Here is a 23903-nt window from a genome sequence, read left to right as displayed (position 1 = left end):
GAAATTAGCCAACCTTTTTAAAACCCCTGCTAAGCTAACTGCTTTCACCACATTCTTCAGTAACGAATTCCAGAGTTTAATTACATGTTGAATGATTATTTTCTCCAGTTTGTTTTAAATCTACTACTTAGTAGCTTCATCGCATGCCCCCTAGTCCAGAATTCACAAAGAAAAAAGTCAAAGTAAATTTAAAAATATACAATAATAAAATTTTCCCACGCACAAACAATGCACTCAGTTGTCACTAAGCAAGATAATTTCATGGCATTTTTATTAATAAGAGAAAATAATTTTTCATGACAAAGCTACATTGTGAAAGACTTGATTTAACAGCATATTAACATATATTTGTTTTGGAATGTAAAAATACACCTTTTCCATCTTGTTAAAATTGATAAGAACAATATAACAGGAAGCAGCTACAGTATTAAAGATGTTAAATCTGACTGTAAATATAATGAAATGAAATAAAAGTTCTAACAAGGTTTGTAGTTACAGCTCTGCTTTTCATTTAAATGATACTTTCTATCATTTTGTCCATGAGAAAAGACTTAAGACATGAAGATTACAATGACTGCACAGTCCAGTCACCACATATACAAATCCTCTAAGAATAATGCTTGCCTTTGCAGAGAGTTCCAAAACAAATCCTGAAAAATTAAACATACAATATAAAAACATACAAAAAAGGTGTATAAAAGGTAAATCTGCTGACAGTCATAGTCAGTAAGGTTTAATACAATAGGGGAACGCCCTTATTTTGATTCCACATGAAATATCTGCTCACGTATCAAACATTTGTGCTTTAGAAGAATAAAATTCAAAAATGCTTAGCTAAATTAGCAGATATCTGGCTATGGAGTGTCTTAACACCCCTATTTGTTTCAGTGGGATCAAAGAGCTAAATTTAAAGTATGCTTTTCAGCACATCTGTTTGAATAAGGCCCTTAAAGGTTTGGGAAATAAATTTTCACAGATTTTAGTTATAGAACAGAATAGATAATGGGCTACTCTGGCAAAGCATTTTATTTTGTTTAGCAGGGATATCTCCTCTGTAGGTGTAGACTACCAATAAAATATCTCAAAAGAATTCTGAAATCAAAAGTAGAGAGATACCTTGGAATCCGAACTTAATCCGTTCCAGAACCCCGTTCGAGTTCCAAGACAATTTTTCCCATTGAAAATAATAGAAACTGGATTAATCGTTCCTGGGTACCACAAACTCAAATTTTAACAGGGAAATACACTGGATTTTAAGGTAAACTATTAACAAATATTCCAAAGCAGCATTCAGATTCTTGGGACACAAACACACCATACAATGTGCAGGCGTTCAGATTCCCAAGCAGAGTTTGGATTCCAAGACAAATTTACTACAAAAAAAAGTTCGGAGTCCAAGTGGTTCGAGTTCTGGGGCGTTCGGATTCCGAGGTACCACTGTAAATGCTGCAGGTTGTATACATCCTCTGTGCTTTTACTTCCTTCCCACTGCTAACAGAGGCCTAATTCAACAGCTCACCTATTGCTCCCTTAAAGGAGGTGAGAATGAACTAGGAAGAATGGAAGGAGAACAATGGTGCAAAAATCTGATCACCATTTGGTCACTTGTTGAGGCAGATGGTCTGTAAAACCTACCTGCTGGTTATTCTACTTTTTTTTTGGCTTTTTTTTTAAATTTTCCACTTAAAAACACATAGCCTGTAACTAATGTATGCACTATAGAAATTACCTAGACATTTTAAATTCAGTTTTTGCCTTAGGGGTCCTTTTATTAAGCCGCGCTAGGGGGGTTAGCGCGTTGGACATTTCATCACGCGCCCCCGCGGCCGGCTAAAAAACTAATGTGTTAGCGGCTAGCATGGCAGGCGGTTTAACGCGTGGTATTACGCGTGTTAAATCCCTACCGCAGCTTGATAAAAGGACTCCTTAGAGTATAACAGTTTGAAAAAAAAATCTATGTGGGGCCTGATGCACTAAGGCAGAGATAGGCAATTCCAGTCCTTGAGAGCCGGAGCCAGGTCAGGTTTTTCAGGATATCCACAATAAATATGCATGAGATAGATTTGTATCTCAAGGAAGCAGTGCATGCAAATCTATCTCATACATATTCATGGTAGAGATCCTGAAAACCTGACCTGGCTCCGGCTCTCGAGGACCAGAATTGCCTACCCCTGCACTAAGGCAACAGTATTTACTTCCAGTTCTTGAGGGCCACCAACAGGGCAAAGTTTCAGGGTATAGTTAATGAGCATACAAAGAAAAATGTGCATAAAATGGCAGTAACAAGCATGAAAAACTCTCTCGTGTCTACTTGTTAGGGATATCCTGAAACCTGACCCACTTGTGGCCCTGGAGAACTGGGAGGTGAACAGCAAGGTACAGAAGGGTTTTCTCCCTTTCCTGACTACAGAAAAATGCTTCATACCTATGGTCATTGAGCTGTTGCTTTACAATTTCCATTTGAACTGTGGAATATTTTAAAAAGTACACCCTACAAAGAGTGATACTGACCCTGTAACAATTACTATTCAGTTATTACTTAAAAGCCTTTCATATGCTTTCCTAAAATTCCTCTGAGCATTCTGAAAAATGTCTGAAAGTGACAGGAATTGCACTTCATATACTGTGAGCCGACAGGTTCACACACTGGTTATATCACAAAGCACAAACCAAAGTGTCTCATTTAACTTGAAACCACTTTTAGAAATAAGTCTGTTCCCAGAGGTTAAGACAAGAGACAATTCCCGCAAGTTTTCAACTGCTAACCACAATATATTCAAACAGATATAGGGATGGAAAATACTAGTCGCACAAGGATTCACTACCACTAAACAGTGCCTGAAATCTGGACCTATCATCTCTGATCTTGTGGAAGGAAAAAGGAGCTGAACCTTTTCTCAGTAGCAGAAACTAACTTGCAGCAATCTAGAAAAGTGGCCTCAAATTGATACACTGTACGAGACTCACAAGGGCTTTGTTTGAAATGCACTTGCAACTTTTAAAGAGTATATTTCTAGTCTCTCCTGTGTCATTTGTAAAGCAACTGTATAAAAAAATTCACTTTGCACAAAAAAGTAGTGCAGTATACGTCCAAAAGAAATGCAGTGAAAGATTTTGGCACCATGCACATTTTAAATCTAATTTCAAAGCCCATATAGTAAAAGTATGGTCCCTCAGGCGTTGTCCGATACTGGAGGGACCTTGTCTACAATTGAAACAAAAGATTAAAATAGATTGGAAACAATCATTTTTGTGAGCTTAACAGTTTTCTGTAACAAACTTTAACCTGATTCTTCGTACCAAAACACTTTCTGCATACCTCAATTAACATTTACATAACACACATATTGCACCAGTTACCTGAAAAGTGATTAATGCAGACCAAGAGGAAACAAGATCTTTGTTTTCCTTCTATTATTTCAACTACAAAAGGTCCTGTGGGACATCATTCTTCTGAAAAAATCTGGGTATGATTTAGAAGAAAAATAAAAAAACAACAACTTATCTTGGTCCCGGATTTGAAAAGGTCTGTAAATATTCTACTTGGTTTTGAATTTTCTTACGTCTTGACAAAATCCCGTTTGTATAATTCTGTTCTACAGTACTCCTTTGAACAGAATGATTCACTCAGCATAAAAGAACACAGGCAACAGGAACAGTCAGTAGAGGTTTTGCCAGTAGAGGTCTCTCTTGACTCTTCCAAAAGGGTTTCAATGACATTCCAGTCTGCCATAGTCCAGGTAGAAAGACTGACAGAAAAATGCTAATCTCATTAGAGCTGGCTGTCTTCCTTTTCAATGTAAAAAAGGACTGCACAAGTTCTCTCCAGTTTCCTGCCAACTTTTCCTCCTGAGAAAAACAATTTTAAGGTATGCTGCAGTTGCTAAAAGGGGTCCTATTTTTCTTCGTTCTCTGCTTGTTTGGTCTAAGAGTAATGACATCTCCACCATTGAGAGTATTAGTGTTGTAACCGGAGTGGCTGCCACCAGCTGTGTTAAATACACCTGGAAAATAAAATAAAAAGGGAAACACAAAATAGTCTTATATGTCTTAAAGTAGTATTTAAATGATCAATGCTTCTCCAAAAGGTAATTTGCTGCTCAACTCTGATCACTATTAAGATATATTATTATTAACCTTGAACAAAAGTAGTGACTAGGAACAAAAAAAAAGATTTCTGAACTCTGAAAGAGATGGGGATCTCCCGGTTCATAAGTATGGCACCCAAATGTGTAACTCTCCCAGGAGGTCCTGAGAAAAGGTGGCTAGAGATGACAAGCCGACTAGACAATCCTAGGAAAAATGTCACTGAAAGCATCATGACTACATCCATACTCCCAGAGGCATGAATAATGACAGATGCAGCTAGTAGTGATGTAACCAAAGGGAGCAGGGTTGTGAAAGGTGGCGAGCATAGAAAAACAACACAGAGACAGATGTGACATTGTTTATTCTAGAACCCAAAGGCCCCTCTCAGAGAGATCTATTTATGCTGATGCTGGAGAGTATGAGGAGCTGGTTGAAACAATGGTATGGGGTTTGTGACAAAAGACATATAAGAAGAGACTTGAGGATTTAAATTTATAGCTTAGAGGAACGGAAGAGGAGATATGATACCTTTCAAGTATTTAAATGTTTGTATCAATAAACATACAAAACTTTTCCACAGACAGACAAGCAGTGGAACTACAGGACAAATTGAGATTACAGGGTGGTAGACTTAGGAGTAATGTCATTAAGGACTTTTTCACAGAGAGGGTAATGGAATGCCTGGAATGCCCTCTTGGGAGAAGTGGTAAAGATGAAAAAGGTGATGGAATTCAAAAACACATGGGATAAGCACAAAGGATCCTAAAATGGAAAAAGGATGGAATCAAAACAAAACTTGCCAGGTGTTTAGATGGCAATTCCAGTAGTAGGGAAGTTAAGACCAGTACTGGGTGGATCTTTACAGTCTTGTGTTATAAATATGACAAATTAGGGTTGATTTTTTACAGTCTGTTCCCTGATTACAGAAAGACAGATTTGGATGGGCTTAAGTGGGCTCTAAAGGCAACCTATATGTTTAATATACAAAACCGAATTTTCCTTAATTTTTTCTTACCAGGCTGCAAATTGGTAGAACATGCTACCAAAGGTCTTACATCATGAGACGGATTCTAAGACTTTTTGTGAACTTTTAAAAACCTAGCTGTTCCAAAATTTTTGTCATGTTGAGTTTGATGACAAGTTATTTCTTTGTAACAGTGTAATTCTAGGGAGTGCCCTATTCTATCTGTTGTGAGTCACGCTGAATTAAATTTAGGTATGTGCACGTTATAAGTGTTAAACTCCAGTGACTGGGAAGTAGGACCAATACCAGGAAGATTTCTATGATTTGTGATCTGAGAAAAGCAGGGCCAGTTCAAGAACAAGTGTATGTGGGGTTTTTTTTTTAAAATGAAACATGCTATGAGCAATTTTATTGTAGACACTCAGCGGAGACTGATTGGGTCCAGACAGAGTTGGTGTTTTTGTCTCATTTGCTTTTTGAAGAGACATAAGACAGAGAGGGTGAAGGGGGACAAGTAAAGGGGAAGAGGGCTCATTTTAGATGCCCTGAAGAAGGAAAGGCAAAGACTCCTGTAAAGTAGCCCTATAGATACCCCCAATTTTCAGAAGGCTCACTGGTAGGTGCCATATTATGGGATAGCCTTTGGAGAGTGTGTGATTAGGGACCAAATTGTGGGGGTAGATAGGTATTGTTGGATGTCTGGCTCTAAAGAATTAGATATCTTTAAATCACATATGAAGGGGATGTGGATAATTCTTGGATTCTGGAGTAGGTAGTGGAATGAATTCAGGAATTATGGGAAGGTCCACAAGAGCTTGATCATGGTTGGTTTTTCTTGGGGATTCATCCCATAAGGGAAGGAAATGAAGCCATTAATGGGATTACTGCTTATGACTGCTAAAACAATAATATATCAGCACAGTAGAGTACTTAAAAATATCAAAATCTTCAGATCTAAATTAAACTTTTTCAGATCTCAGCAATGTCATTCTATAGTGGTATAACTTCTTCCCTGCTAGAGAAAACAACATCAATTCTTCACCGATCAGTATTTTTAATATAATTTCATGTTTTTTTAAAAAAAGGGAAGGGAGGAGGGGTCGCTTCTGCCCTTTACCAATACTTGAATATAAACCATCAGTGTGAGTCTACCTTTTTTTCCTCCTCTTTTTGGGGAAAAGGGTTACCTCAGTTTATATTTGGATCGGTTTGTATTTGAGTATATACAGTATATTATGGGCGCTTCGCTGGAATTTCTATATTACTTAGCTGGAAAGGAACTTGTCTTTTTTACTCCTATATTACAAAGGGAGGTAAGTGGGAGGGAGGGAGGGCATTTCAAAAAGTTCTATGTAAGTGGAATTAGCGACATAGGAGTAGGGAGAGAATATAGTGGAATTCTGTATTGCTTCTGGTTAATGGGATAGTGCATTTAAAAACCCTTGAAGCCTTGATTATTGAAGAATGCAGGAAATGTGTAAGGATTGGGTAAGGGAAATAGGTGAGTATTGGAGCAGAGATGATGGGTTGCTCTCTTTGCTTTTTTGCTATGTAATACATCTTAGCTACAGGAGCAGTTATACTGTTATTTCCGTTTGCCTGAATAAAAATAAGGTATATAAAAAAGATAAATAGAATCTCTCTTTAATTCCCTTGACAGTTTTATTACATACATACCAATTTTGTTACTACTTGTATGCACTGGTTCTGGATCTTCACTAGTTTGTTGTTTGAGCCGCTGGAGGTATTTCTCTGCTAAATATTTGAAAACTGCAAGCAAAGGAAAAACATTACAAGTTAAAATATAGAGTCCATCTCAACTACATGCAATACAATGGAATAGTTAAAGGTAAGCAGGAGCCACCCGGTTTGGGCTCAAGCCCACCCAGCAACAGCTGGCAGGGATCCCCAAACCCAACCAGATGAAGTCCTCCTCTGAAGATGCCCAGAATAAAATCCCTGCTGACAAACTCAACAGTTAGTGACAGTGTTCCTGAGCCACTGTCATTAGCACTGTTACCCCCATGCGAAAATTGAGTATGCACAGGGTACACTTCTCCCTCTGGATTCGCGGGGGATAGGGGCAGAGCCGGGTACACTTCTCCCTCCGGATTCACGGAGGAAAGGGGCAGAGCCGGACCGTGAATGGCGAAAAACCGCAAATATCCAGCTCTGACCCACCCCTGTCTCTCGAGACTATGACGGGAACTCCCTACAGCTATTTCCTAATGGCGATCTGCACGGGGCAGGAGGTTAGGAAGATTGCTCCTGCCCCGAAAGCCCGCTAGACCACCAGGTAAGGCCGGGATGCCGGGGGAAGACTTAACGATAGGTTGTTTTTTTTCTTTTATCCCCCTCCCCAAAAAATCACAAATATGTGAAATTGTGATTACCGAAACCGCGAATGGGGAGGGGAAGTGTAACAGTATCTGGGGATAAGGGCATCTGGATATAAAAGGTATCTGGAAAGTTATAACTAGGATAGAGAGAACACTTTAAAGAACATTAACTCATCTTTATAATTTTACACAAGAAGCAGTATCTGAACTGGTGGATAGGTTACTTCTGTGCAGTTTGCATATGCCTCAACAATTAAATGCCCCCGTTCATTACATCTTAGATTAGAAGCCACAGAGAACATGATTAACATGACAAAATTTGCATGTTTGAATTTTCCATTTGCTCATTTTTATTTATTTATTTTTTTAAATATTCTTATTTCATCCTGGGAGCGGAGGGACCTATTCGGCATGTACGGAGGAAGCTTGGTTATCATGTAGCCCAGCACTACGTTGTGCAGAAATTTTAACACTAGCATCAAGCCCTTGAAGACACAACATTTGGTTATGGGCAACCAGTGAGCTGATGATAGAGCCTGGGAGACAGGGGTCATTGGTACGGAGGTTTTTAGAAGTTTGATTGCCATATTTTGTACATGATGGAGACACAGTACGCTCTTTGCCATGAGACCGTTGAATAGCACATTGCAGTAATCCATGCAGGAGAGTACTAAGGCATAGAGTAGTTGGGTGAAGTCGGACTCTGAAAAGTAGTTCCTTATTTTTTGGAGTTGTCGTAGGTAGTAAAATGAGGATGACACCATCTGAGAGATATGGTTGGAAAACTACAGGTTGCAGGCTCCGTGCTTGGTCTTTTGCTGTTATGATAGTTAAGTCCCAGTGCAATGAGGGATGGGCACAGCTGCAGTATTCTTTGCAGATTCAAAGGAGTTCTGTTTGGAGGCATTTAGTTGTAATTTGTAGAGAGACATCCAGTTTTTGATTTCTGAGAGGCAGTTTAAGAGTTTTGTGATCTGGGCATCACAGGTTTCTCCTAGCGGTAGATGTTAGATGTCATCCGCAAAGAAGTGACTCTGTATTTGGAATTTGCAAGCTACGTCTAGGACAGGTGTAGTGTAGAGATTGAATAATAGGAGGCAAAGTTGGGCCCCCTGTGGAATACCGTATTTGATCGGTTTTGGTTTCAATAGTGCATTGTTGAGCTGAAAGCTTTGCAAGACACTGTTTAGGAAGTATTTTAAAAGAGGTATTTACTATTTCTGCTTATGATATTTTGCCTACGGTTATTACATTTCTAATAAGGTTTGGAAGGAGAGTGGTTTGGAAGGAGTGGCTTGATGTTTTGATGTATGATAGAGACTTACAAGATCTTGAAGGGCATAGAGAGAGTAGAGAGGGACAGATTCTACAAACTTTCGAAAAATAAAAGAACAAGAGGGCATTCAGAGAAGTTGAAAGGGGACAGATTCAAAACAAATGCTAGGAAGTTCTTCTTTACTCAACGTGTGGTAGACACCTGGAATGCGCTTCCAGAGGACGTAATAGGGCAGAGTAAGGTATTGGGGTTTAAGAAAGGATTGGACATTTTCCTACTAGAAAAGGGGATAGAAGGGTATAGATAGAAGAGTACTGTGCATGTCCTGGACCTGTTGGGCCGCCGCGTGAACGGACTGCTGGGCGCGATGGACCTCGGGTCTGACCCAGCGGAGGCAATGCTTTTGTTCTTATGTTCTTAATTTTGATTTATCAGAATTTCTGGAGAAATCCAGGAAAATGTTTTCACTAAAGCAACCTTCATCACTTTCTCTAATGAGAAATATAAAATATTAGTGATTAAAAACGATATAATACAAGTTTTTTGATGTTGTACTTCCAATTCAAATACAAAGCCCTGAAGCCTCAAATGTGTTTTAGGAGGCTATTTTTTATTTTAAATTCCCATATAAGTATTTGATTGTTGACGCTATACAATTAGAGATATTTATTGCTCAACTTAATTACGGGTGTTTTTTTCATGGGCTAATTATTAAAAAAAGTGAATTGGGAGGTTTACATTTCAAAGATATCAAACAATTCTACTCTTTTCTACTAGAACAGTGGTTCTCAACCCTGTCCTGGGGACCCCCCAGCCAGTCAGGTTTTCAAGATATCCCTAATGAATATACATTGAATCCCAATCAATACTGCTAACGGACGTATTCAAATCTTCCCTTATTTTTTGTTTAACCACATAACATAGCACACAGCAGCATAAGAGCAAGTTAGGTTGTCAGGTCTTGTAGTTCGGTTTATTCCTTCCAGAGGGGAGATGTGGTTTTTGAGCCTAAGCTGCAGTTGCTGTATGATTAACAAATGTGATTATAAGTATGTGTTATACTGATATAATTTTGAAAAGAAAAAGTGGTATTTGATATATAAGTTAAGGTCAGCATGATAGTGGAATGATGTTTATCTTGTAGAGAGAAAAATACAGTGAAAACCTGAAGTGGCTTCAGCTCCTGAGGACGCCTGTGTGCGAAACATAAGATTGTGTTGGGCTGGCTTGAACATTTTGTCAGTTGTTATTCAAGAGAGAACAAGATCTTTATCATGAAAACAGGAGTTTAATCCATGAAGCACCAGTTTGGCAAGGACATTTTAAATAAAACACTGGACCAGGTTTTCAGGGCAACAAGGGCATTTGCCTGGGTTGTCTGTTGAAATAGGTGTTTGTTATAAGTCAAAGGGTGGTATATTCAATATATTTATATATTATGAAAAAGTAAGATTGATTAATAAGTTATTAATGTTGTGTGCATATATGTATTAGTTATCTTCTTCTAAATGTATGTTATGTGTTTAATGAATATGCATGAGAGAGATTTGCATACCTGTCACTTCCATTATATGCAAAGTTCTCTCATGCATATTCATTAGCGATATCTTGAAAACCCGACTGGCTGAGGGGTCCCCAGGACAGGGTTGAGAACCACTGTACTAGAAACTAAACTAAACTAAATCTTGGGTTTATATACCGCGCCATCTCCACATTTGTGGAGCTCGGCACGGTTTACAGGAATTATAATGAGAAAGGAACTCCAAGGAAGGGTTGGGTGAAGATCGGAGAAGGAAGAGTGTTAGCGGGCTAGGATGTCGGAAGAGGAGGGAGAGTTAGGTTTTTGAGAAAACAAATACTGGCTACTACACCGTATAATAAAGTAGAGAAAAAAATGACCTTATCAAAGAAAAGGAGCTTTACACGTCAGCAATCTGCTGTAACATAATAAGCTCACTGTCATCATAGATCTAGAAAAAAACTCCAATGAATCAGAGTGGGAAGCTGAAATTCAGACTTCTGAGGGGAAGAGGGGGGTGGCTCCTAAGAGACATCAAAGATGTGGCCATTGTTTAGCCTGCTGATGATGTTGGAGGGATGTAGCTTTATAGATCCTAAATCTAAAAAGACTTTCCAGCTTCATTCTGATACTTCTTGGATCTCCTATAATGCCAATTATTTATTGATTTGCCCCTGTGGATTCTCTTGTGTGGGGCAAACTTCTCATCAATTGAGGATATGAATGACTAAGCACAGACCTTGTATGTTGGCTAGAAAACTGACAGAACCTATGGTGGAACATTGTTTACTAAAGAAACAGCATTTTCTTAATTTTGTTGTTTGGTCCTGAACCAACTGACTGCGAGTGCCCATCATGGCAATATATGCCGCGTCTTGCAACAGAAGAAACAGCGCTGGATGTATATTCTGCAATCATTGGTGCCTTCATTTAAATCATTCTACTGAATGGAAGGTGTTTTGTAGGAAGGGCTATGATGACATCATCATGCTATGCATTTTATGGCTCACCAAATCTTCCCAGCATATCAAAACATAGTCATAGTACTATCTTATAAACCACTGAATATTTATCTAATGTATGTACATTCCTCAGAGGGCTCACTTTCCTTTATTTAGAGTTCATAGAAGGATAATATGAGCCAATATCTTCAATGGATCATTTTTTTGTATATTTTTTAAACTTTTTCTTCTTGTATATAAAGTCTATATGTATTTTATGGCAGCATTTTGGAATAGCTGTGAAAGTTGTGCTCAGGATTCTCCGTATCGACTGACCCCCCCTAAACATGCTTATTGTGAAACGGGGTACTTCTGTTGGGACTTGCATTGTGTGGGTCAGGAAGCAGATGGCTTTTTGGATGATAAATACAGTTAATTTGTCCCATCAATTTTTGGAGAGTATTCTAAAGTAACTACAGTATGTTTGCTTGTTGTGAATGAGAAAGGCTATGCTTCCTGCTCTAAGATTCAGTAGAGTTTTTTTTCTAGACCTATGATAACAGTTGAGCTTACTATAATCGAGCAGATTGCTGAAGTGTAAAGCTCCTCTTTTCTGGTGAGGTTTTTTTTTCTCCACTATTGAGTGTGATAGCTGGTATCTGTCCTCTTCCAGTAAAAGAAAGAATTGTTTGATATCTTTGATTGTAGTCTACTCTGTCCTATGATTTGAGGTTTACATTTCCCCATTTTTCTTTTGCTCGTTACTCTCTCCCCTTCTCATGGGATTTTTTTAAATATTAATGGTTATAATATAAATGTGATTGAACAGGGTTTGTCTGTCCCCCAGCGGCGCATCCTTTATAATGTATTCCTAGCGGTTAAGAAAGCAATTCTTTCTAGCTGGATTTCTGAGGCCCCTCCTCCCATTGTGCTGTGGCATGCCAAATTGCGGGACATGGCCACTTTTGAACGTCAATGGTATGTGGGATCTTCCAACTCTGATAAAAGATATTATGTGGCCTTGTGGGAAGGCTTGTTGCGCTCGATCTCTGCTCCGGAGCCAGTACCCCATGACAGATAATTTTGGGTTTCTAGTCCCGAGGCGAGGACCCCCTTTTGGGGGCTCTTGGGAGTCCTCTGCTTAACTGGGTGACCTTCTATTTCTCCTTCTACTTTCCTTCTGTAGGCCTTTTTCTTTTGACAGCTCTTCTATCTAGGAATGGGGGGGATGGGGGATGCTTGTTTGCTTGCGTGGGGGGGGGGGGTGAGTAAGACTGGGGGTGTGCCTGTTGTTGCTATGTGTGCGCTTGGTGTGCATGGATTTTTGAGTTGGGCTTGGGGAATGTTTACTTGTTTTTTTGGGGGGTTAAGTAAAAATAGGTGAAGATAGCACTGCCTACGGCGGGGATTTTCCTTGTATTTCTTGTTTACGGATTCCTTCCGAATTCCTGATGTTTCTGGTTTGTTTTGCATTTACCAGTTGTTTCTATATCTCCTGTGATATTTGCTTGTAGGTTCTGGCGTTGTTGCCGCCTGACTGTATGTGCTGCTTCACCGTTAATAAACATGTTTAAAAAAATATATATAAATGTGATATAGTCCATTTTAATTGTTGTTTTGAAATATTAAATTTCATACGTGAAAATAAAAGTTGCTTTTTTTAGATGACATGGAAATCAGATATTTGCAAAATTAGTGGCTCTCTGATGAATTCCACATTTGAAGCATCTAGGAATAACCTTGGAAAGAAGAAGCAATATCAAAACCCAGTTAAACAACAATATGCTGTGGGGGAAATTCTGTAACAGAATGCCTCCATTTAGGCCCCCCGATTCTGTTATAGAATACTAGCGTAAACTCACGCCGGTGTGTCTAAATTTAGGTGCAACCATTTGCGCTACATCAGTGGAAGGCATAAATGGACATGCTTAAGTGCACAGAAGTAGAGGTGGACCAAGAACTTTCCTGTACACAAGAACAAAATATAAAGCACTCTTATTAGCAAAGCACTGACAGATAAAAAGACCCATGAAATATGTATAACAAAGCATTCTATAAGTTGTGTATGCAAGCTGGAGACATGTCCATGCCCCTCATGTATTCTGTCCATATGTATGCTTCTTTGTAGTTACACACTCTTACAGAATAGCATACAGTGCTCATTACACATGCAAGGCGTTTAACTGCATGTGCCCAGTTATACAATTGCATTTGTGTGTATGAAAAACTACAAAATCAGCTATACTAGCAGCAACAAATATTTTTATCTACTGCATTAATTGTAGTGTGAAATCCTATTTTGGATTGCAAATTTGTTACTATCAATTTCCATCTGCAAAGTGCATTTTATTTAGAAATTTGATTTTTGGGGGGTGGGAATTCATCTGCTAAGCAAGCAGGGGGTTTATAAATTGTTTTGAAATATTCTAAAACCCTTATTTTCATTATTTAGGAGGTGAATGTATGTGAACTCAAATTCAGGACAGAGCTGGAACAAACTATTTTAGTGCCTGTATCAAGCAGCACAAACTGTCACCTTCAAATAGGACTACAGTAATACCTTGGTTTGTGAGTATAATTCGTTCCAGAAGCATGCTTGTAATCCAAAGCGAATTTCCCCAAAGGAAATAATGGAAACTCAGACGATTTGTTCTACAACCCAAAAACTTTAATATAAAATACTGTATGTACTTGTATGGCAAGACCTCGCTCATTTAGAACAGTCACTACACTCCTGTAGCATCAGAGAGAGAAGAACCATCGGCTCAGTTCTGATGTTGTGATGTGTGTATACTGTATGTACTGTATGTAATGTTTTGCAAGACATTGCTTATACATCAAGTTAAAATTTAATAAAATGTTTTGCTTGTCTTGCAAAACACTTGCAAACCAAGTTACTTGCAATCCCAAGGTTTTACTGTAATCCAACCAGCAATTTAATTTTTAAATAATTATACATTGCACTAGCTGTATTGGATGTATTTAGTGCTGTATAGTGGTTATAAATATCCAGGTACAATATGTTCCTGTCCTAAAGGCAATGGAAGATAAAGTGAATTGCCTCAGGTCACAAAGAGTATCAGAAGTGGGAATTGAAACTCGTCTTCTTGGTTCTCAGCCCATTGCTGCTACTTCCTCTCTCCTCTACAAAGCAGTTCTTGGGAAGCACTAAAAAAAAAAAAAAAGGTGCCCAAGGCAAAGTCCTGGGTTCTGATGCTCAAAGGTCCAACACCAAAGCCAACAGTATAAACTCAGTGCTAGAACAACGCAGAAACCTAGCTCTCCAATGCTCAAAGGAAATGATATTTAAATTATATGCATGCTATAAAACCGAAAGAAAGGAGTAGGAATGTGCCTGGCGCATGAACACAAGAGTTTCACAGTAAGCGCAGTTCTTGTGTGCATACTCGGACAACAGCAGACGTACAAGTACACATTGGTACCGTTCTTCTGTGCCTTTAAAAATAAACATTTCATAAATTGTTTTTCCTTGAAAAACTTGAATTTAAGAACAGAAGAATGACGCTGGTGTGTGCTCAATTTCAGTTTTGCACAGACTCACATACATTTGCTTCTATTATGATTTATAGGCTGCACAGGCTTCCTTCCACTTCTAAAAGACAACAAAATAGACAGCTAAAATGCTGAAAAAATCCTCTCTTCAAAACCATCAACGCCATATCCCTGAGCTGGCGGTAAATTTCCTGCACTGGGAGGGAATATCAAATGACCTCATTAATATCTGTTTGAGTACATTTCAATTCAATTTGTGACTATCTTTGGTGTGCATAGTTCTTCCTACATTAGAACCCTCTGAATATTCTGCGCATGTTAACATATTTGCTAGTCTGGTACTAATTGCCTCCAATGCCGGTTAGGCTTTGAGCATTGGTCCTGTGGTCATTTGGCCCTGAATTGAAAAAAATAAATTGCTAATGAGGGCTGCAATAAGTCTCTTAAGAGTACTGTTCAACTGGTGAAATGCTTGCAAAAAATTCTTCCCTTTGTGACAGTTATAGGCTGGTTGCTGAGCTACCATTTCTTTGTAAACTGACTTGAACACTGTCACAACTGTCATATAAAACCAAATAAATAAAATATGCCCAATATATCAATTTATACTGTAACTATCTACAAGCTGTGAAGACTGAACAATGACTATAGTGATAAATCCTCAAAAAATTATGTAGCTGGAAATACTGGAAGAAGGGTAGCCAAATACCTAATTGCTGGGAGGAAATAAATATGATGTCCAATAACAAGTCACCAAACTTTAGAATCCCCATTTTCCTAGATAAGATATTTGGTTTGGATGCCAGCACTTACAGATGATCTGCAACCCTGGACCATGTTATCTTTTTTAAAGGACTATGGGGAAAAATCTTTCATAAAGGAAAATTATGTCTTGATAATTTTCTTTCCTTTAGTCACAGCAGATGAATCCTGACGAGTGGGTTATGTCCATACACTAGCAGGTGGAGACAGAGAACCAAACTGAGCTGAATGATATAAATCTCTTTGGCTAATTAATAAAGAGAATCCATTTATACAACATACTATATATCATATATAATTTAATAAATACTTTATTCAGATAACAGATAAAATAAACATATATATGCAATATCCAGTGGACTAAAAAAAACAATATAAAAATTAGCTCATTAGACTTTCAATAATCCACACTTCTAAGAATGCAAGCACAATCCTCAATAAAAAAGAGGTTCAGAAAAAATACAGAACTTATCTGAAATAGATCACACGATCAGCAATAGGTCCATTGATGTAGTAATTCAAGTAGAAGTGGGAGAAGAGTAAATCTCAGTCAACTGAAACAGATTAAATCCAACTGGAACAACTTTGAGTCCACGTGATCCCACAGCCCAATGCAAATGAAGATGAAGTCATAAAGTACGTGGTGCAAATGCAAATTCATCCAAAGAGTGGCGAGTGCAAATTCATTGTGTCAGATAATACAAATTCATGCATAGTCAATTCATAACATATTCAGCTCCCTCAACATGAGTCGTGTTTCGAACATCTCTTTGTCAAGAGGAAGAAAATCACTAAAGAGTAAGGAACACATGGGAATACATAATTAGCAGAAAAGAAAAGAGCAGAAAAAAAAAAAGAAAAAGAAAATAAAGTGACTAAAACATTATCTTAGTGGCTTCTTACCAGGTTGGGAAAAGAAACAATCTCAGCCATGAGCAGCGGTAAATGCCGTTAGAAGACCGGAAGCATAACGACAGCTTTCTCAGAACTTCCAGCATTATAAAACGCACCATTATGTGACGTAAAACAAAACAGCTGAAGTAATTAGAAAAACCGGGAAAAATTAAAACAGAGAACAGGAAAAAAATTTAGCGTAGTATCAACCACTCAATTTCTCTGTTGAGCCCATGAAGGATAACAGTATCCCATGCAAAAATGAGTCACTGCTCATGGTAGGTCAGTAGCTGAGAAATATCATCCCCATTCCTTAAATGATATTGCTTAAAAACACAAAACTTTAAATCAGTTAGTGTGTGATGAAATTGAACCCAATGTTCGACAAGAGGAGCATCAGTTTTATTAGTTCCGATGCAACTAAGATGCTCAGCAATACGAATTTTCACAGCTCTTTTCGTTGGCCCATTATATAACTTATGACAGGGGCTGAAAATCCCATAGACAACTTGAGCGGAATTATAGTTCATCTTATGATGTAATTCAAAAGTGGTGTTCACATTGGGGATAAGTACATTCTTAACATCCAAAGAAAATTGGCAGTATTTATAAGAACCACAGAGGGGCATGACCCAACTGAGAATCGGTTGTATTATAGTTAGAATGGTGTTTAAGCTGTTCTCTCAGATTCCTGCCACGCTTAAAGGCAAACCTAGGTCTGCTCCTAAATTCAGGGTGAAACCCTAACAACTGCCAATGATGGTTAATGATATTTTGTAACGGACCAGATAAAGGAGCAAAAGATAAGACACATGTAACTCTTTGATCAACAAGAGTAGACATGGACCTAGGAAGAAAAAGCCATTCACGATCACTGCATGTTTAACAATATTGCTAGGATACCCACGCTCTCCAAATCTTTGGGTCATACTCTGAACCTTGAAGTCTGCACTAGATGAACAGACGTTTCAAACAAAGCATCTTTCCAGTGGGTATGCTATTACGTAAAGATTTGGGATGGTAACTGCGATAATGTAGCAAAGAATTGGTTAGTCAGTATTTCTCGTAACAAAGCAGAAGAACATGACAAACTTTGACACAGACTGAGAACTCTCTCCTCAGAGCTCCGAGATGTGAATTTGTCAGCAAATCCACACACCACCACTAGAAGGCACAAGTCCTATGGAAAAAAGAGAAACACAACACAGAAAGGGTGGGTCTTTGGTTTCATCTGCTGTGACTAAAGAAAAGAAAACTATTAGGTAAGAGATAAGTTTTCTTTCTTTGTCATCATCAGCAGATGAATCCAGATGAGTGGGATGTAGCAAAGCAGTCCTCAGAAGGATGGGACCACAAAAGCAAGGCCCAGAAGCCTAGAGGATGCCACCATGTCAACTGGCCCCCAGAGAATGGAAATCAACAAATACAAGGGACAGTCAAACCTGAAAACAGAATCCACCACCTCCTGAGAGGGGAACAAAAGGCTGATAGAGAGAAATGCACACCCGTCACAGAGGTAAGGCCCGTCAATGGTGAGAATAATGCCCTTGAGAGCCCAGACCATAAACGTGGAATCAAGCTGGAAGCTGCAGAAGATGAAATGGAATTATAACTGGAAACAGTCTACCCCCACTCAAACAATAAAGGTGTGACCAAGAACCACAAGGAACAGCAACATGCAGACAGCTTGAAAGCCATGCTGCACAATCTGAGGAAAAGGGTAGAGGGCAGCTATGACAATCTACAGCTCGAGAAGGATGCCACATTGTTCCAGCAGAGACAAGGCTCAGCTCAACAGCTGAAGCCATGCCCCCTGAACTGCCCATATCTATAGAGGGCAGTGTGATAGACGCCCCATCTATGGCCAAGGGTGCACCACCACAGATGTGCCTGTGTGGACTTGCCCTAAGGAAATATACTCACCTCCATTGAGGAAAACCTAAATCTGCCAGTCCTGCACCTGACCAGAAATATATACGTATAGAAGTATTCAAATGGAGACATATAGACATCTCCACCTGTGAGTAGCATGGTCAGCACTGAAGCAGACAGGAGGGCCATTTGGCCTTTATCTACCATCGTGTTTTTATGTTTCTACTTCCAGAAGTCCAAAGCCTGTAAAAGAGACTGATTTCACCCCAAAGCACAAAGCAAGCAACAGGCAGGGAACACCACTGCCTTGTCTCCTCTTCCTGCTGCCTGTCAAGTTCAAGAAGGGAAGGCCTAAAGCCCAAAATGCCGATTGCACAAGAGAAAATATGGCCGCCACCGTCAAAAGAATGCGTGCAAAAAAAGCAGCCACACGGGAACCTCTGAAGCATTAACTCCTGCACTCATGACTGAGAAGGAGAGCACAAGGCCCATGAACCCCAAGGAGGAGAATCAGCAGGTAAACTGACAGTTCCGTAGAAGCAGCAGAGCAGCAGTCAGCAAGTTTCCAGAGAGTCACCAACCGCAGGAGCAGCATTGCTGGCAAACGGCCTTTCCAATGCCAGCCCACATGTTCTGCACCACGACAGAGGCCCAGGACATAATCACATGAACAGAGCTACAGCCAACCAGCATCCCAAAAACTGGCCTGAACTTCCAGAGCCCTAGCACTGCTTCTTTCGGCTGGCCATCACCATGGCTGCTTTAGGAGGCCCGAAGTATGTCAGATCTCATGGTGTGCTGCTGGTGGTGGTGGGTCGGTTGGGAGATGCTGCACAGGGTGATAGGATGGATGGTAAGCTGTTGCATAGGGAAATGGGAAAGACAGAAAGCTGCTGCACATGGGGGGAGAGAGGAGAAAAGAATTGTTGGACATGATGTGGAGGAAAGGAAGGGAGAGATACAACAAAGAGGTAGAAGGGTTTGAGGGAGAAATCCTGGAGGGAAGAGAGATATGCATGGAGAAGAGAGAGGGAGAAATGTTGGACATAGAGTGGAGGGCAGGGAGAGATGGTGAATGGGGATAAAGAAATTTTGCACATGATAATGGAGGGGAGGAAGGGAGCGATGCTGCATGGAGGGGAATAGAAAGGTTTGACCCAGGGCACAAGGAAGTGTGAGAGAGATGGTAGACAGTGGGAAAGAAACAGAAATGTTGGATATGGCAGTGGAAGGGAAGGCACAAAGATGGAAGATGGATGGTGAGCATGGAAAAAGAAGAAAACATCAAATGAGCAGGAGACACTGGTGAGCAAGTTAACAGAAGACAAACAGAAACCAGAGTCTGGAACCAATATGATTTGAATAATAAATTGACCCAACAACAAAAGGTAGAAAAAATAATTTTATTTTCTAATTTGTGATTACAATATGTCAGATTTGAAATGTGTATCCCGCCAGAGCTGGTGTTAGAAAGTAAGCGTGAGCTAGGACCTAACAGAGAGAAGAAAAATATTTTTTATTTTGATTACAGCACAGCGCCGGTGTGGGATTGAAGAGAGCAATGGGAGGTGGCTTGGGTGAAGAGGCTACAAAATAAACCCACCAGAATGTTTGAAAAACATAAAACAAAATATTGAATTGGGCGGGAAAAGCAAATCGAATAAAAAATAAATAAATAAATAAATCGATTAATAGGCTGAATTGAATTGAAAAAGTTTTCCCTGAATTGGGCAGCACTAATTCAAAATGCAAAAGACACTTCTGTTTCTATGACCACTGATGGTATATGACAGAGCTCAGTTTGGTTCTCTATCTCTGCCTGCTGGTAGATGGACATAACCCACTTGTCTGAATTCATTTGCTGCTTATGACAAGGGCCTTAGCTGTCCTCTGACCTGCAATGTGCAACACTCCTGTTTTAGGCAGCATGCAAAATCTGCAGACCTGCCTCCATCCAATGCAATCCAATGCAATTGAACAATGGATCAGCAGATACCCTGGATGATTTTCTCCTGGGGAAAAGGGAGTCAAATAATGCTCCTTATGCCCACTCTTGTGTTCTTCTCTGTCAGCGCCTTGTGAGACTAAAGGGCTCTGTCTGGATTCATTTTCAGAAATAAGTCAGTGGAGGCAGCAGCGGTGGTATGAAGCAATGCCAATAAGAACATAAGAACATAAGCAGTGCCTCCGCCGGGTCAGACCACAGGTCCATCCTGCCCAGCAGTCTGCTCCCGAGGCGGCCCAAACAGGTCAAGACCTGTCTGAATCCCCAGAGGGGGTCCCCTTACCACCCTGGTTTCCCATTTAAGTCCTAGCTTCCCAAAGTCCTAACCCTCCAGTCTTGCACATGCACGACCTGATTGGGTTTCTATACTTATTACCTGGTTAGCTTTCTATACCTGTGATACATCCCAGCACCTCTCTCAATCTAATTCTTCTTGTCATAAAAAAAATCCAAAAGGAGGAAGGTAGTGCTGATGGGGGAGGAGAGAAGTGGGAAGAGAACAGGGAGGGAAAGGTAGTAAATGGTGAGGAAGATTAAAAAAAAATAAAAAATTGGAGACTTACCTTTAGCTCAAGCTTGGCCTTTTATTATTATTCTTTTATTTACTCCAAAATGGACTGTTGACTTGGAGAAAATTTGTGATTTATTTAGATTGTGTTATTTAACTTGTATGGTGGGGTAGCCTACCTGACTGAAGACTATGAATATTCTGACACTGTATTTACTATTGAATTTTTATTTTTTTCTGGTGCTAATTTTAGGAATATTTGGTCATTTATTCAAGTAATTTATGGAAAGGCACCTTGGTACTTGATGTAAGTTCTAAGAAAATATTTACCATCTCATTCTTTGAGATATGATCCACTATGAGGTTGACTCTTAGGCATATACATAAGGTGCATTACAAGAAAACATGGATGGCAGCAATTTCAGTAGCAGGTCCTCAATTATGGAATGATTTAAATGGTCCATTAAGGCTATGCTAAGATCTGAAGAGTTTCAAAAAAATCTCTGATAACTCATCTATTAAGGCATTTTTTTAGAATGATAGCTTTTTGATTCTGCTAGAACTGTATGGATGATCCATTTGTAAATGAATTTATGTATATTGTCAATTTTTTAATCTGCTTAGGTTTTAAGCGCAACAGAAATTTTTAAAATAAATAAAAATACTACAGCTATTAAGATCTTTACTCTCTATATTTTAAATTACTTGCTTCAATATATTACCTCAGTTTAATTAATTTTGTTACCAGTCTTTTGTTAAAATAATTGTATTTTGTTAGTATTTTATGACTATTACATATATTTATAACCCCCATAATCCAATTGTTTTAGGCAGATATCATATAAAAATACTGATAAACAATACAAAGACTAATAAAATCAGCTAACAACCATTTTGTGTTGTAACAATATTTTGATTGTGGGATATTAACTACATGAATCAAAAATGCTGTCAAGAACTAGAAATCATGATAGAATGGCAGGCTATGCAAAAGCTTTCACATTGTACCAACAGTCTTTTATCTAGACATACTAATGAGTCTCCTATGACATTAAATTTCATAAACGTTACTATATCTGATTGCTATGGCCACTGCCAAACGTCACCCAGAAGTCATGAAATTCTATAGCTTTCATTCCATTGGTCATTCCATTTCACTACTGTAACTCAATGCGGTGTTCACTGATTATCAAGAGAAGCCAAAACTATGTGCATACATTAATAGCCTACCTTCTGTTACATTTAGGTCTTCTTTCACTGAGGCACGGTAGAATCGAAATTTTAATCGTTTTGCCAAGGCCTCTGCTTCTTCACTGCACAGTAAACAAAAAGATGCTGTAAAAATATTTCACAGACAATGATATATAATAGCCCTATTGTTAGTGTATAGAATATTGGTCATACAGTCCTCATCAGAAAAGTTTTCCATTCAGACAGGACCGATTCATACCATGTGTATTCACAGAATGGCTAAAGAGGGATTTTCTGGTATAAGCCCCAATATGTAGCATAAAACCAATAAGAAACAAAAAAGTCTTGATTGCATTAGTTTTTACACCCGTTCACTCAATATTTGGTAGAAGCTCTCTTTTTAGGCAACAACAGACATGAATGATTTAGGATAAGCGTCAACTAATTTTGCACAGCGAGATGGTGTAGTTTGTGCACACTATTCTTGCCAGAATACCATTAGCTCAAGCTATTTCAAGGTGGTTGGTTATCTGTAGCCTGCAGTCTTTAGGTATTTCTACAGATTGTGTGTTGAATTCATATCTGGGCTTTGAAGATGCTCATTTTCTTCTTCTTGAACCACTCCATTGCTTTGCATTGTGGTTAGACTCACTGTCCTGCTGACAAGGTGAATCTTCTCTGCAGTCCCAAGACTATGTCAGACAATTTTTTCCAGGATCTACCATCCATCTTTCCCATGTTCTTAAGCTTCTTTGCTTTCACTGCTGTAAGGAATCCCTACATGTTGCTGTCACTACGCTTTAATGTAGATATGATATTAGTAGGTAATGTGCTGTGGGAGATTTTGTCTGAATTCAAGGGGGCCTAGGATAGGCACGTGGGATCTTTCAGAGAGAGAAAAAGAGATGATGGTTACCGTGGATGGGCAGACTAGATGGGCCATTTGGCCTTTATCAGCCGTCATGTTTCTATGTTTTACAACACATACAGTATACTCCAGACCAAAAATCCCATGTTAATCTCAGGCACAAAACTTTTTATTTCCATGTGTGCAGGATCCCTGGTTTCTCTACATGGCCTATCATATGACTTTTCACCCAGACCACCTTGTCTTGAAGTAGAGGAAGGAATTCCACCAAGCCCTGGAGGCACACCTCCCAAGTTTCCAGATGGTTGATGAACCATGTTGTCTCCAGTAGGGACTAAGGTTCCTAACCCACTCTTCCCAAACAATTGCCCAAGCAAGGAGACTTACATAGGATTGTGGTAACCACAATCCACTGCAGAGTCCAGCAAAACCTCCTGGAGGAGGTAAATAGAACTTTGTAGAGAGATGAAAAAGACGCCTTAAGTCCTGAGAAATTGGGGTCCACCTGGGAAAAAAGAACCGACTGCAGAGGATGTATGTTTGTTTGTGACCAAGGCACCACCTCCAGAGTTGCTGCCTTGGAACCCAACGGCTGATGGTAATCCTTCACTTTGAGAGTTAGAAACACACATGGTCTGCACTTCTGGCCCTGCAACTTTACTGTCTGGTCCTCTGGGAGGAAATCCAGCTGTGCTGAAATGAACTTACAAAAGTTCCAGGACCAAGGTAGGGAGAAGGTGACTCTTCATCACTCAGCCCAGGCCCTCCAGGAGAGCGACAACCTGAGAAGTGGCCCCCCTGGTCTCCAACTCTGGATCAGTCAACTGCCCAGGTAAACATGTACCCAAAATACCCTGGTATCTCAGATGGGCCATCACCACCAGCATCACCTTGGAAAAGGTACATGGCCCCATACCCAACCCAAAAGGAAGAAGGGAAAGGGGATGGGACTTGTATACCACCTTTTTGTGGTTACACATTCAAAGCAGTTTACATATATACAGGTACTTATTTTATACCTGGGGTAATGAAAGATTAAATGATTTGCCAAGGGTCACAAGATGCAGTGCTGGGATCGATCCCACAACCTCAGGGTTCTGAGGCAGCAGCTCTACCACTAGGCCATTCCACATCTCCAAGCCGAAACTGAAAGTGATAGCTA

General features: G+C 39.5%; 1 protein-coding gene across 2 annotated transcripts in view; it reads right to left on the bottom strand.

The window, feature by feature from the left end:
• Window positions 1–254: 254 nt before the first annotated feature.
• The window catches only part of RAB23 (RAB23, member RAS oncogene family), a 50989-nt gene continuing 27340 nt past the window's right edge, over window positions 255–23903 (bottom strand). For both annotated transcript variants that reach the window (XM_033936566.1, XM_033936565.1), the window contains exons 5-7: window positions 21913–21995; window positions 6731–6823; window positions 255–4004 (exon numbers count right to left, since the gene is read on the bottom strand). In XM_033936566.1, coding sequence (XP_033792457.1) covers window positions 3865–4004; window positions 6731–6823; window positions 21913–21995 — 316 coding nt within the window. In that variant the 3' untranslated portion in view covers window positions 255–3864. The remainder of the gene's footprint in view (window positions 4005–6730; window positions 6824–21912; window positions 21996–23903) is intronic.

This window comes from Geotrypetes seraphini, chromosome 3 (genome assembly GCF_902459505.1).
Source record: "Geotrypetes seraphini chromosome 3, aGeoSer1.1, whole genome shotgun sequence".
NCBI lineage: Eukaryota > Metazoa > Chordata > Amphibia > Gymnophiona > Dermophiidae > Geotrypetes > Geotrypetes seraphini.
This window is presented reverse-complemented; position numbering and strand designations above follow the sequence as displayed.